The sequence below is a fragment of the Sturnira hondurensis genome, unplaced genomic scaffold, assembly GCF_014824575.4.
Source record: "Sturnira hondurensis isolate 20B ecotype Veracruz unplaced genomic scaffold, ASM1482457v3 Scaffold0021795, whole genome shotgun sequence".
NCBI classification, from domain to species: Eukaryota; Metazoa; Chordata; class Mammalia; order Chiroptera; family Phyllostomidae; genus Sturnira; species Sturnira hondurensis.
In genome coordinates, this window is record NW_028094426.1 from 9,421,060 (window position 1) to 9,435,720 (window position 14,661).

A 14,661-nucleotide genomic window follows, 5' to 3' on the forward strand; every position below is an offset into this window, starting at 1 on the left:
AAGTTATTCTGAAGGAGAAAATTCTGGAAGGAGTTCATTTCCTCTCAAATCTAATACATTCCAAAACAGGTCTCTAAGTCCAAAATAAACTAAAGCTATGGTTACATATAAAGTCATCACATCCAGTTGACAAAAAGATTCCTGGTCTTTTGTGGGGGTTTCTATTTGGAAGAAGTCAGGAGACTGGTTTTAAAAGATGTTTTCTGAGGAAGAGAAAATCCCATCAAAAAATTACCTTTCTCTCCAGTGATGTAAGAAAAAAAATTCTTTGAGATAATTTGCAACTAAACAAGCAACTTGAAGTAAAAAAGCAAAATCCAAACTCATTTTAAAAAACACCTCATACGCATTTTTTCTTTTAACTTCCTGTTTCAGAAACTATGTATTATTTTTCGAAAAGCTGACAAAAGCTAGCATACACCCTCCTCAGCTTAACAGTCTTCCAAGGAGCACATCTAACTGCCATAAAACGCAAAAATGGATATTTAATTCAAGAGCTATATAACGTCTAGCTAGCTTTTCCCTGCTGTTTCACAGCATTTCATTATTTTGTTTAATAAGTTCATCTCCTCAAGAATTTTCTCTTCACCTCATATTATTAAAAGTAATAAGTTTTTCTGGACCGGGGGTTTCCCAACAGAAAAACCAATTTATGTGTGTCCTTCAATAATGACAGGAAAAGATTATTTCCCATTATACTGCATACTTTTCATATCACCTCCACAGCTTATCATTCAATAAATGTTACTCTGCAATTCTTTCCATTCCTCAAGGAAGTTTAATTTCTGCATTAACCTGTTTTCACTGGCCAACGCCTTACCACACAGCCTCTGTGTAGCGGCAGAATTAGCTCGTTAAAGAACCCATTTAGGAATTTCTTGTCAGTGATAAAATTGTCTTCGGTTAATAAAAAAAAAAACGTAAAGGAAGTTTACATGTTGATCACACGTACTGGCTTCCACACTCGCACTCACTTCTGTTAATCACACATTTTTCCCATGAAGGTGTCCTTTTGTAAAGGAAGGTAAATGAAACATTCATCTTCATAAGGGGAACCCATTCACATCATCTGTATACACAGACAGTTATCATGGCTCGGACTAGTATTATAAATAACAGAATCTTTACTCTGAAGAAAGATTTGCTGGCGATAAAGTACCTTGTTTCCAGTTTTCCAGAAGAAATCTCTAATGGCCCGGAGCATCACTATAGCCACTGGGAAGGTGGCATTAACTGTTTCTTTCCCAGTAGAAGTCTTAATAAAATCTGATCCTAAAACAAAAGGAAGAAACACTGTAGGTTAATTTAAAAACTTACTTTTTACACTTTTGAGTCAATGGAAGAAGAGTTATGGACTATTTTTTCCAGAGGAATACAACTTCATTTTTCATGAGTCAGTTGAAAAAATGTTTTAAAAAGATAGATGTATTATTTTAAAAGTAATTCTTCCCCTACTTTTCCTTCTCCTGATTATAAGACGAATTAGTTAAGCACCAGATGGATTCTCATGAACCCTTGGGGCTCTTGCATTTATTTCCATATCACCAATTAAAATTGAGTTGGTTTATTTAAGGCATAACTAAGATGAATAAAACAATTTTATTCCCTCTGCTTAACATCATATAACACTTAGTAAAATAATAACATATAATTCCACAAAACTGGAGTGCCAACTCATTTGCCCCTCATTTCCTCATACTTGACAGAAAGTACATGGTACAGCTGTGACAACACAGACGAACCACCATTAGCTGATTTCTACTGAGTCGCTTGTTAATAAAAGCACTGTCTTCCAACCTGATTAGGGTTTTCATGACAGACACCATGCTATTTCATAACTTGCAACTATTGTAAACAACTTCCTGTCTCTCAAATATATCTTTTTTTAAAAAAAAGATTTTATTTACTTTTAGACTGAGGGGAAGGTAGGGAGAAAGAGAGGGAGAGGAACAGCAATGTGTGGTTGCCTCTTGTGCTCCCCCTACTGGGGACCTGGCCCACAATCCAGGCACGTGCACTGACTGGGAATCAAACTGGCAACCCTTTGGTTTCCAGGCCAATGCTCAATCCACTGAGCCACACCAGCTAGGGCTCAAGTATATCTTACACCTATTGATGTTTAACAGAATAGAGGAGACAAAGAAACAATAACAGCAGTTAAAATTCACTCTGCGTGATGCACTGTGCACTAACTGCAGTTGCTCCAAAAGAATTAACTCAGTTAACCCTCATGACCACGGCAAAAGTTAAGTACAATTTTTAAAGAGGAAATTGAGGCCCAAAAAGTTAAGTAACGTGTTTGAGGTTACATAGTAAGAGAGGAGGCAGAATTTTAATCAAAGCAATATAGCTTACCCAATACGCTATAGTGTCTCCAAGAAACTTACTAGGGTCACACCGACAGCCGAATGAGAACCTCTGTCTTTCATGTGGTTACCTATCCCCGAAATAATCGAAGTGTGGACCACAGACCAGCAGCACAGGCACTGTCAGGGAGCTTGTTACAAATGCAGACTTCTCAGGCCCTACGCAAGACCAACTGAATCTGAGTATCCACAAGGTTCTTGGGTGGCTCCTGTGCAGACGTATGGCCTGGCCCACTGAATCTGTGGATGCACAGATAAGGTGAACCTGAGTCTCTCAATGTCTACCCAAGAAGTGGGTGAGGCAAGTGGAGGAAAAAGGTGGCCAAAACTTCTTCCTCTAGTTTCAGCTGGAAAAGATACTTCCACCACTACTCTGCAGATTGAAAAGTTCAAATCAATACACCTTTAGTAAGTGCACTGTGTGTAAAGCACCACAAAAAATGTAAGAACAAGTCATTAAAACCCTTGCCCTCAAAACCATATATATTCAATGGGGAGATGAAGCATAATTCTGGGTAATCACTTGATGAGCCTGAAGTCAGCAGATCTGGTTTGCAGCCCTGCCTCTGAAATACCTCACAAATTCCATCTCCTAATTGCTCTCATTTGTAAAATACATCTGAAAATTCCTACTGGTTTCATAGCATTATCCAAGGAATCAAAAGAGACAGTCTAATGTGAAAGCACTCTGAAAACTGTCAAGTGTTACATAAATATGGGGCAAAAACCTAGGCAGGCTTGCAATCTGTAGAAATACCATAGGAATTCTGACATATTGAACAGGTCATCGGGAGCCTTCCTTTCTCTGGGTCTGAAGGTAGGCCCATTCGGGAGAAATGGAGACATACCATGCATGCACTCATTCACCAAATATTTACTAAGTGCTTACTATGCTCTAGACTGTTTTAGATGCTGTGAACAGACCACTAAACAAAACAGACAAAGTTCCAGCATTGGTGAGAATTTCCAGAAGAGAAAGGCAATATATATATACAACAAAAGCCAGGTGGAGATAAGTGTTGTGAAGTAAAAGAGAGTGATGGACTTGGGGAGAGAGAGCTATATTTAAATAGAGTCTTCATAAAGGCATCTCACGAGAGAAATTCAGAGTGAATAAAGGGAATCTGTGAAAAGAACTTCACAAGCCAGGAAACAGCAAGTGCAAAATGCAAATGCTAACTTCATTAATAAATGAATGAATGAATGACCATGCAACCTAGCTTGTACAACATCAGAAGACAACCAAAATAATAGATCAAAGCCTCCAAATAGATGTAAGAAGGTGAGGGGAACATCCTAAAATAATTCATGATGAGCCCAAGACGTGTTTTCTAGTATGTGACACTGTGGATTCACAAGAAGGCTTTTAGGTACAACCCTGGACACATCAGCTGAATTCTTGTAAGCACCTTGGAAAAGAAGATTATTAATACAAAAGACAGAGACCACATTTGGGGGCCTAAATAAAAGGTAGGGTCACTTAAAAGGCACACCATCCAACGTTAACCACAGAAGGAAGGGTTTGGAGGCCAGGTAAGAGAGGAGACTCGCCCGGTACATTTGGGAGGAGCGGAGCAGAACACCTGCCCCAGGAGCAAGAGCAGCCCAGGTGCAGTGACGGTGGCCTGCACAGTATTTGTCTGCCTGTCTCCCTTTCTTGACTGTACTGTAAGCACACCTGAGGGCAGGCGTTGTATCTTTCTTACACACGCCCCTAGAGTGTGACTCACCTGAGCAGCTCAATGAATACATTTTAGACGGTGAATGGACAGAAGGGTGAATGGATGGATAGCCGGCCACAGCTACCAAGAAAAGGCAAATTATTTTCCACCTTGAACTGACTGATGGGGAAAGGGAGACAGTTTGGAATTTCATTCTAGGCTCACTAGAATTAAAGCTGAGCGGGCAGCTCAGAAAAAGATATTGTTTTATTTATTTATTTAAGTAAACTTTTAATTTACAAACAAATTAAGATCTACAGAAATGCTGTGAAAAGACAGTGCAGAGTTTCCATATATCTTATACCTAGTTTCCCCTATTATCAACAACTCAGTACAGCATCTCTGTTACAATGAACCAATACTGACATATTATTCTTAACCAAAATCCATACTTTAGATTTCCTTAGTTTTATTCAGAATCCAATCTCACTCAGGATCCCACCACACATCTGCCATTCCCCCACAGGCTTTTTCTGGATATGACAGTTTCTTAGACTTTCCTTATTCTGACGACCTTAGGAGTTTTGAGTCCTGGTTGGCTGTTTTGTCAAATTTTCCTCAACTGGGATTTGTTTGATGTTTTTCTCGTGATTACACTGAGGTTATGAGTTTCTAGGGAGGGGGACCATAGAAGTAATGAGGTGCCGTTTTTGCCACATCATAGTGTGCAGTAACGTGACTTACTACAGGATGATGTTAACCTGGGGCACTTGGAGCACGTAGCGTTTGCCAGGTTTCTCCGCTGTAAAATTGTTCCCCTTTTCCTACTTGCAATACTGAAACTTTTGGAAAGAAGTCCATATATGGAAGAGGAAATCACAATTCACCTTCTCCAGGGGGGAATAATTACAGAAATTATTTGGAATTTTTTGCATGGGAGATTTGTTTTTTCATTCATTCATTCACTCACAATCATTTATTTATTTCAGTACAGACTCGGCAGATATTTATTTTTTACTTGGCTTTATAATCCAGCATAGTTTTATTTTGTTGCTCAAATGGTCCTAGCTTTGGCCACTGGGGGCTCTTTCAGTTGCTTCTTGTATTCCTTTGTGTACCCCCATCGTGTGGACTTTTTGTTTTTCCAGCACTTTCTGTTCACAAATGCTCCGGGCCCAACCTTGTGTGTTTTCTGCCATTTGGAACAAGCCACTTCTCCACAGAGTGCTGCCTGCTTTTGATGGACAGCAAGACCCAGGTGCTGGGTGTACTCATTACTATCGAAGGGGTCTTGCTTTTAGTCCCTCTCAGCTGACTCAGCAAAAAAAAAATATATGCATGCATACTAACCCATTTATATGCACGCATCTATCAATAACTACATATGTAACTACCTATATGTACATTACACTAAACACGAGCTGTGTTGATGTACCCAACTCTTGCCCCATTACCACATGGGTCACCTCAGCTCTCTCCCCTTCTCTGAACTCCCACTCCAGCGTCGAGAAACCTGGCACCTGCCACCCATTTATTTGATGGTTCACACCCAGTAACCATGCAGAAAGCTATCAGAATTGTGAACCATACCATCCACAGACACAACTTTATCAACACCAGGAGAGTGCTAATGTGCAGTTTCTTTGTCCTGAGCTTTATAAACCACGCTCATTTATAAAGTTACATGGGTCAGCAATTTTTTCTCCCACCTCCCTCAGTGGGTTTTTTTCACACGTATGTAATACAGTCAAATTCTTTGGTCACAGTCTGTATTCTATTTTGGAATCCCCTGATCCCCTCAATGATTTTTTTTCATGTTCATGCATTAAGGTTCACTCTCTGTGAAAGTTCTAGTGGTTCTAACAAATGTATAATGTCAAGTACCCATCATTCCAGTATCACGCAGAATATTCTCACTACTCTAAAAAACCTCCTGTGTTTCTCATTTCATCTCCCCCTCCCACAAGTGACCACTGATCTTTTGATTACATCAACAGTGTTGCCTTTTTCAGAATGTCGTATAATTGGAATCACACAGCCTTTCACACTGGCTTCTCTCCCTTGGCAATATGCATTTAAGGTTCACTCATATCATTTCATGGTTTCATGGTTCATTTCTTTTTATTGCTGAATAATGTTCCAATATATAGATATACCACTGTTGGTTTATCCATTCACATATTAAAGAATATTTGGCTGCTTCCAGTGTTTGGCAATTATCACTAAAGCTGCAATCAACATTCACATGCAGATTTTTGCAGGGACAAAATCAGTGGGGTAATTGCCTAGGGGACAATTGCTAGATTGTACGGAACGACCAAGTTTTGCTTTAAAAGAAGTGCCAAACTATCTCCCAAAGTAGTTGTACCATTCTGAATTCCCACTAGTAATGAAGGAGAGTTCCTTTTTCATTATTTTTCAAATAAGTTTTTGATTTCTTGCTCTTCCTCTTCTCTTTCTGGCATCCCTATGATTTAGATGTTGGTATGGTTGGAGATGTCCCACAGTCTTCTTACGAAATCCTTTTTTTTAGAATTCTTTCTTCCTGCTATCCTGCTTGAATCTTCATTTCTTCCTTACGTTCCAAATTGTTCATGTGAATCCCGGCTTCCTCTCCTTCACTCTTGGTTCCCTGTAGTTTTCTTTATTTCACTTAGTATAATCTTCATTTCTTCCTTTATGTTGTTGCCGTATTCAGTGAGTTCTCTGAGCATCCTGATCACCAGTATTTTGAACTCTGCATCTAATAAGTTATCCCCGTTTCATTTAGTTCTTTTTCTGGGGTTTTGTTCTTTTCTTTTATTTGGGCCATATTTCTTCATCTCCTCGATTTGGCAGCCTCCCTGCGTTTGTTTTTGTGTATTAGGTAGAGCTGCTTTGACTCCCTATAAAAGGCACCTGTAGATTATGTGGGCAGGAGCCTTAGGTAATCACCAGGTAAGAGTAATCCATTTCACCGCTTTGTGGCTCTGCTGGGGGAGGGTTCAGAGAGGGGACACTGTCATTGTCTGGTTTCTAGAGGTTTGCCTGGCACTCGTCCCATTTCCAATCACTTCGCCAACTCCCCTATGTGCGACTGGTGCCCTTGGTGCTGAATCCCAAAGTGGGTGGGTTTGCACACATTCTAAAATCACGATGGCCCTTCAAGCAAAATCTCTTCAAAATCTGGCAGTTTCTTCCATTGTCCCAACCCCCACTGGTCGTTATAGCCAGAAGTTATGGGGATTTATCTTCCTGGCACAGGAGCCCTGGGCTGTGTACCCCGGTCGGGGGCTAGGATCACTCACTCCCAAATTACCTCTCCCAATGTTATGCACCTCACATGAATGCAGGACTTCCCATTCTACCACTGCTGCTACCCCTCCACATCACAGCACATCTCTCTCCACGCCTCTCTCCACATCTGCGCCCCTCCTGTCTGAATGAGCTGTCAGACTTCCATACAGTTCAATTTTCTGACAGTCCTGGGCGTTATTTGTTTTGAGGTTTAGTTATAATCCTCTCTGTGATTGTGTGAGGAGGCAAAGCATGCCTACCTACACCTCCATCTTGACCAAAAATCCCTAACCTTTCTTTTAACATTTCTTACAGGGCATATCTGCTGGCAATGAATTCCCTCAGTTTCTGTAAGTCTGAGTTCCTTCACTTTTAAAGAATAATCTCACTGGACACAGATTTCTAGGTTAGTGGTGGTGGTGGGAGGGGAGACAGTCCCCTCAACACTTTAAGTATTTCATTCTATTCACATGCTGACACAGTCTCTAATGAGAAAACTACAAATCACTTTATTTTTTTCTACAGGTATTTTCTTCCTCTATTTTTATTAAAGATTTTCTATTTGCCCGTGGTTTTCTTCTATTTGAATATGATATATGCAGGTATGATTTTTTAAATATTTATCCTACCAGGTATTCTCTGAACTTCCTGGATCTGTGGTTTGGCATCTGTGGTTAGTTTTGGAAAATTCTTGGCTGTTACTACTGCAACTATGTTGACTGCTCCATTTTCTTTTTTTCCTCTGGTATTCCAATTACATATATGTCATACCTTTTGGAATTGGCCCACAATTTTTGTATATTCTGTTCTGTTTTTCTCAGCCTTGCTTTTTTCTCTTTCTATTTCATCAGGAGGTTTCCTGTGACCTATCATTGATTCTTTCCACATCTACTGATAAGCCTGACTACTAATGGGCTCAATCCTATCTACTGATGAGCTCGTAAAGCATTCTTCATTTCTGTTCTAGTGTTTTTGATTTCCAGCATTTCCTTTTCATTATTTATTAGAGTTTCCATCGCTCTGCTTACAACACCTATCATTTTCTCATCTGTCTATTTTTTCCATTGTAGTCACTAATATATTAGTCGTAGCTATTTAAAATTTTTCTTTCTGATAATTCCAACATCTCTATTATATTTGAATCTGATTCTAATGCCTATTTTGTCTCTACAGACTGTTTTTTCTTGCCTTTAGCATCTCTCATAATTTCAGTTGAAAGCCAGACATGATGTATTGGGTAAGAGGATATAACTAATATACTAGTATAAACAGGCCATTAACATAAGATTTTATGCTATCCCAAACAAACTCAGAGGAGTATTAGCCCTCGTCTTTTACAGTTTGCTGTATCTACCGGGACCAGAGTCTTCAAATCCTATCGCGTCTTGGTTCCTTTCCTTTCCTGCTTACTTAGGGCTTCCTAAATATTCCTCATTAGATTGTCTTCCCCTTCCTCTGCCAGAGCCAAGAGGGGCAGGATCTTTCTTGGCTCTCCACCATGAGAATCTGGTGCTCCTGGAGATAAAACCGACAAAAGTCCTGGGGTTATACTCAGCCCCCAACTATTTGTCAAGTTTACCATTTAGGTGTTCCTACCAGTTTATGGCTCTAGCAGGTAAACAGATCTCATTGTAACTCCCAGGATTCTGCTTGTCTCTCCAGATTTCAAGATGACAGTTTGCCCTGTTACCTAAGTTCTTTAATGGATCTTAGAAAATCCACTGACTTTCTGTTTATTCAGCTTTTTCATGTCCTAAGGGACAGGAATGACTACTTCCTAACTCTTCACATGTTGCAGCTGAAACCAGAAGTCCTTAAATATTAAGGTCCACCTTTATGACCTAGAAATCAGGTATGGATGGAGATACAAATTATATATGGTATTTAAGGTATTTTAGACATATGCCAACAAACTAATGCAGTCAACTAGAACTGGAAATATTCAGAGTGATTCATTTTAGGTAGAATTTGGTATAAACCTTGAAGGAGAAATAAAATGTAAAAAAAGGGAAGGCAGATAAAAGAACCACCCCATTAAGAAAAAAAACACGAGAAGCACAGAAATTATAACATTCACCCACACGATGATACATGGATCCATCCAAGGAAACTCTGTGAGAGACACAAAGCATGGCGTTGGGTGATGGTGATACCGGGGGAGGCAGGTGTCATTATGTGTTTTCGGACACGTGATGTTTAAGTCCCATAATTTCTGATCACCTGAAATCAGTGTTTAAGATGCTACATTTGGTGCCTTGTTCGACAGCTGGAGGAAGGACAATGGAGTCAGAGACCCACAGAGAGTAAAACAGCAATACACAGTGGTGCGTGCAGGCACCACTAGCTATTTCTTTAGACGCAGGAATAAGACCAAGCTTTAATTACCCAAAATACTTTAGAAAGTGCATTGGTATTTCACTACTGTCAAAAGAACAATAGATTGTGCAACGGGACTAAGCGGGCACACACTTTTATTTTACTTCTTATTTTAATATTGCTTCCTTTGCCCCTCTGCTAAAGCAAAATTACCTTAGAGAAATAAATGCTAGATTTCAAATATCCAATACCACAGAACACCCTCGACTCTCCTCAGAGCTTATGTAAACCCAACATTAGCAAAGCTCACTTCTGCTCGGCTCCAGGAAAAAATCTGATGAGAAAATATCTCACAATTAGAATAGCTATCCATATAAATGTTCTTTCATCAGCACCCACAATTTCAATGAAATGACTAACTTAGGAGATAAAAGATCTGAAAATCAAAAGTAACACATTAAATAGAATAGTATTCAACTGTAATTACTTGAAATTAAAATTAAGAATAAATTTAGAGTATTATATTAAATTGTATTTTTTTTATTTTCCTAACTTGAAATCTCTAGCACAATACTTTTTTTGTGGTCTAAAGCAACTCAAAGCTTTTCTAAGGCCCATAATTACAAGTCTCCATGGTACAGTTTCATTAAAAACTTTCATTAAACAACAGCTGCCCTTGTATATGGTCTTCTAATCAATTTGGTCAAACAGAATGACTTCTAATCAGCTGTTGATAAAAATAGAAGATGAAATTTTAATTCTAATAGATTAACCGCAAACTCAAGACAGTCTTCAAAATCCATCTAGCTCTATTCTCCAGTGGATTTAATGACTATTCAGCAACTCATTACTAAATAGAACAAGATGAACATTTTCCAGTTCATTAAAGAAATGTACTATGTATTTTTGCATTGTCCTCATGATTCGTTACAGGGAGTCTTAATTACAAGATAATGGATAATGGTTATTAAATGCAGACTGCAGTAATGAAGCTCTATTCATTTGCGAACCTCAGAGACTGCAAAGAGAGGAAAATAAAATTACTAGCTTCAAAAGATTAACGGATCAAATTATTATTCAATTTTGAAAATCTCATTCAGACTTCACAGAAACAAGAAGAAATTAAAAACTAGTATTAAGACCAAAGTAGTACATTTAAAAAAATAATATCTTAGGGCTATGGCTGTATAATAAGCTTCAGCTGTGATTATTAGAAAAACATATAGCTAACAATGGGAAAACATCCATTTTTATTTCCTAAACAACTCTTATTTATGAGAGAGGAAGTTCCTAGTAGGATCTTAAAGCCAGTCTTGGTGAACATGGAAGATACACGCTACCATGCTATGGAAGAACAGCACAAGGGAAGGTATTATTAACATTTTATACTTCGCTAATGAAAAATAGGATTAAAACCAACTGCTGCTTGAGAAAGCTTGTCATTAAGTGGAATTCATGCCAACCCAGTAATAAGAGCTTCTGGACACATCACTCATTAGCACCATGTTTTCTATCATGCTCTAAAAAATTACTGATTCAAGTTAGCAAGGGAGTTTTATACGGTAACTCTGATACTAATTTATACTTGCAATCTGCAATAGGACACCTTTTTTTTAAAGGAATATAATGTACAAAAATATGAAGCCCCAATTTAAGCATATTCTTTGACATTATATTATTTCACTCCACAGAGGCCTGAAAATAATTTGGGGAGAGATATGGATGCAGTGTTGTGGTTGAAGAACTGGCCAGAGGAAAGATGAAAGCAGAAGGTCCCTGTGGAGGTGTCAATATGGTGCTAATACTCAGTCTGGAGACCAATTACACCACAAGCACGTCCTTACATGATCCAGAGATAATAACTAACCTTGTGAAAAAGAGGGGAACTGTTTTCTAAAAGGGAGAAAAAATGTAAGAAGGAAAGAAAAAAAAATAAAAACATTCCCTCTCTCACTCTCTCTAGTGAGCTCTGGAAATACTTCTCAGTCGGTCCAGTCTATCCGATCGGAAAGACAACGGTGCATCAGAATTAAGCAGTGCAGCACGTTCAAGCTCAATGGCAATCAGAAAGCAATCACAATCTTAGAGTTAGAAACTATTCCAAATACCCCAAGGGTAAGACTGGCTCAGGATAACCACATTCCTTGTAGTTGCCTTTGCCTCAAGAAAAGAAAAAAATGTGGCCATTTGAAGTAATGCAAAAACAGTATGATCCAAATGGAATACAAGGTGGGGACTATATAATACTTGGTAATTGACAGAAATGTCCCCAGCAGAATTTTTTAAACAATTATGTTAACCATACAAAGATATGTGGCAGAATTGCTTGACACAAACAAGATTCCTTGAATTATGTCTAATAGGCCAGAAGTTCCCTTCAGAGTTGTAATAAAGCTACAAATAGTTATCAATCAATGAAAATATCTATTTTAGAGAGGATTTAAATTGTTTGATATTTTTTCTTAAGATTTTATTTATTTATTTTTAGAGAGAGGAGAAGAGAGGAAAACAGAGAGGGAGAGAAACATTAACATGAGAGAAACATCAATTGGTTGCCTATCGCACGCCCCCAACCGGGCCCGCGACCCAGGCTCGTGCCCTGACCAGGAATCAAACCAGCAACCCTTTGGTTCGCAGGCCAGCACTCAATCCACTAAGTCACACCAGCCTAAATTGTTTAATCTTTCAACCAACTCTAAATATTTTTGTTTGTTTCTTTCTTTGTTTTTTACAAATTTAGAAAAAGAAAAGGATTATTTAACCCAAATGTACACAAGGCCATATTGTCAGCATTTTGGACCAAGAGTCAAAATGGGAAACAACAGACTGTCTCCTAAACCAAGCTCTATACCACCTCTAATTTTTATGCTGTATTAATGCTCCTGAGAATGTTTGCAAATACCTCCACAGAGTTAACAGTTAAGAAATAGGTTCCCAAAATGTCATGCTACACTTCTTAGTTTTCACCTCTCCCCTCCCTCCTCCTCCTTCCCAGGAAGGTTCCCAGGAAAGAGAGTTGGGTGTAAGGGGGCCCTAGAAGATAGATGTGTAATTCAAACAAAGGTTCTGAAATTAGGTCATGGGGATGGTTGCACAACATTGTGAATATACTAAAACCCCCTGCATGGCACAGTTTCAAGGGTGAGTTTTAGCTCATGGTAAGTATATCTCAATTTAAAATAAAAACAGGGAATGTGCTCATGAGGAAGAAAGGGGACAAAAACAACTAACTCTAAGTCAAATTATCAGTTAGTTGGCAAAGTATACATAATCATCTAGACCTTCACTGCTTTTCTTGAACTCACGTCTAAAGGCTAATCCTCGGTTTCTCTGCAAGTGTTTTCCCAATTAGGGCACCATAATCCAGGCCTCCTCTCTAACTGCCATTCATAATTATAGCATTTAGACATCACTGGTCTAAACAGACATGGTTTTTTATTAATAATGTGTTTCCCTGTAGATAAGGTTAACCAAATGAACAGCATTCATAATCAAGCATTAAACTGTTTAAAGCATTACTTTTGAAGAAAAATACTTCAACATATTTGTGAATATACTTCAACATATTTATTGTTATACATCCTTAAAAGTATTTGTTAAGATTATATTTATTTAATTTTTAGAGAGGGGGAGGGAGGGAAATAGAGAGGGAGAAAAACATCAGTGTGTGTTTGCCTGTCATGCACCCCCAATAACCGGGGACCTGGCCTGCAACCCAGGTGTGTGCCCTGACTGGGAATCGAACCAATGACCTTTTGGTTCACAGGCCAGCACTCAATCCACTAAGCCACACTAGCCAGGGCCTTCTTTAAACATATTTTTAAAGAGTGGTACCAACACTGAGAATTTCATAATTATCCAAAGACAAAATTTCCAAAAAAAATTTTGGTTAAAGGACCTTGTAGGACCAGCTCAGGGACGCCAGCTGGGACCCTGGCTCGGGGGCGCCATCCCTGCCTTGTGCGCAGGGGACGCCTACACTGTGTACCCCGCAGGTACTCACACGTGTGGCTGCCACGCACCTGAATAGTGGGCAGTCCAGACTGGGATGTGCTGTACGTATAAAACATGCACAGGGGTTCAAAAACATAGCACAAAAAATGGAATGTGAAATATCTCACTAATAATTTTATATGGAGGATAAACTGAAATGATATATTGTGGATTTATTGGGCCAAATAGAATTTATTATTATCATTACTTTCCCCTGTTTCTTTTCACTTCACTAATGGGGCTATTGAAATTTTTTAAATTACATATCTTTATTAGGCAGGAATGAATGGTCTAGGGCTTCAATGAGACACTGCAATCTGTACTCGCCCTGCCTAAGCTGCAATTCAATGTCCTTTTAAACCAATATCCTTTAAGTGTTGGTTTTAATTTATTTAGGAAAAAAAGGCCTAAATCTGCCCTGAGGGAGAATAAGAAGTTCCCTGGTGACAGCACTTAACTATTCTCTCTCATCTGAACAACCAAGTCCCCGTACCTGACACCCTCACTGGCCAAATGAGTCTGTCACCACCTGCACTCACCCACCTCAGACTGAGGCAGCGAATATCTGTTTGGAGATCATACAAACAGGTCCCCACTTCTTAGGCCCAATCCCAATCCCATACAGTGGAGGAATCCTAGCAAATACATTTTTCGCTTGTTTTGAACATTTTCAGTGGTTTCAATGCCTCTTAGGGATTAGCACCCTGGGAAGCTGCCCAGCTGGCTGGCCCTTTAATCCTGTCTGGAATTGGTCTTGCTTTCAGGTTTCAAGCACAGAGAAATAACTCCAAGCCACTCACAAACTACATAAGACTTGTGCTCACAGCTTTGTGCCAAGCACTCTGTGTCCCAATCCTTCAACACCCATTCGGCTAATATTCACTGAGCACCTGCTATGTGCTCGTGCCCCTGTATACACTGGGGACACAGCAGTGCACAAGACAAGACCTTCCTTAACAGGCCTGTGCACTGTTAACGGCAGCAACCACTTAGTTATAGAAGTCGTTTTCTCTCCGTCCGGCTACCTAAAGAAAAAACTCTTTATCTGT

The 14,661-nt window shown here is 39.2% G+C and overlaps 1 protein-coding gene across 1 annotated transcript in view; it reads right to left on the reverse strand.

Moving 5' to 3' along the window:
- Positions 1-14,661, reverse strand: part of DERA (deoxyribose-phosphate aldolase) — a 96,531-nt gene that overhangs the window by 4,484 nt on the left and 77,386 nt on the right. The window contains exon 7 of the mRNA XM_037033808.1: positions 1,160-1,272. Coding sequence (XP_036889703.1) covers positions 1,160-1,272 — 113 coding nt within the window. The remainder of the gene's footprint in view (positions 1-1,159; positions 1,273-14,661) is intronic.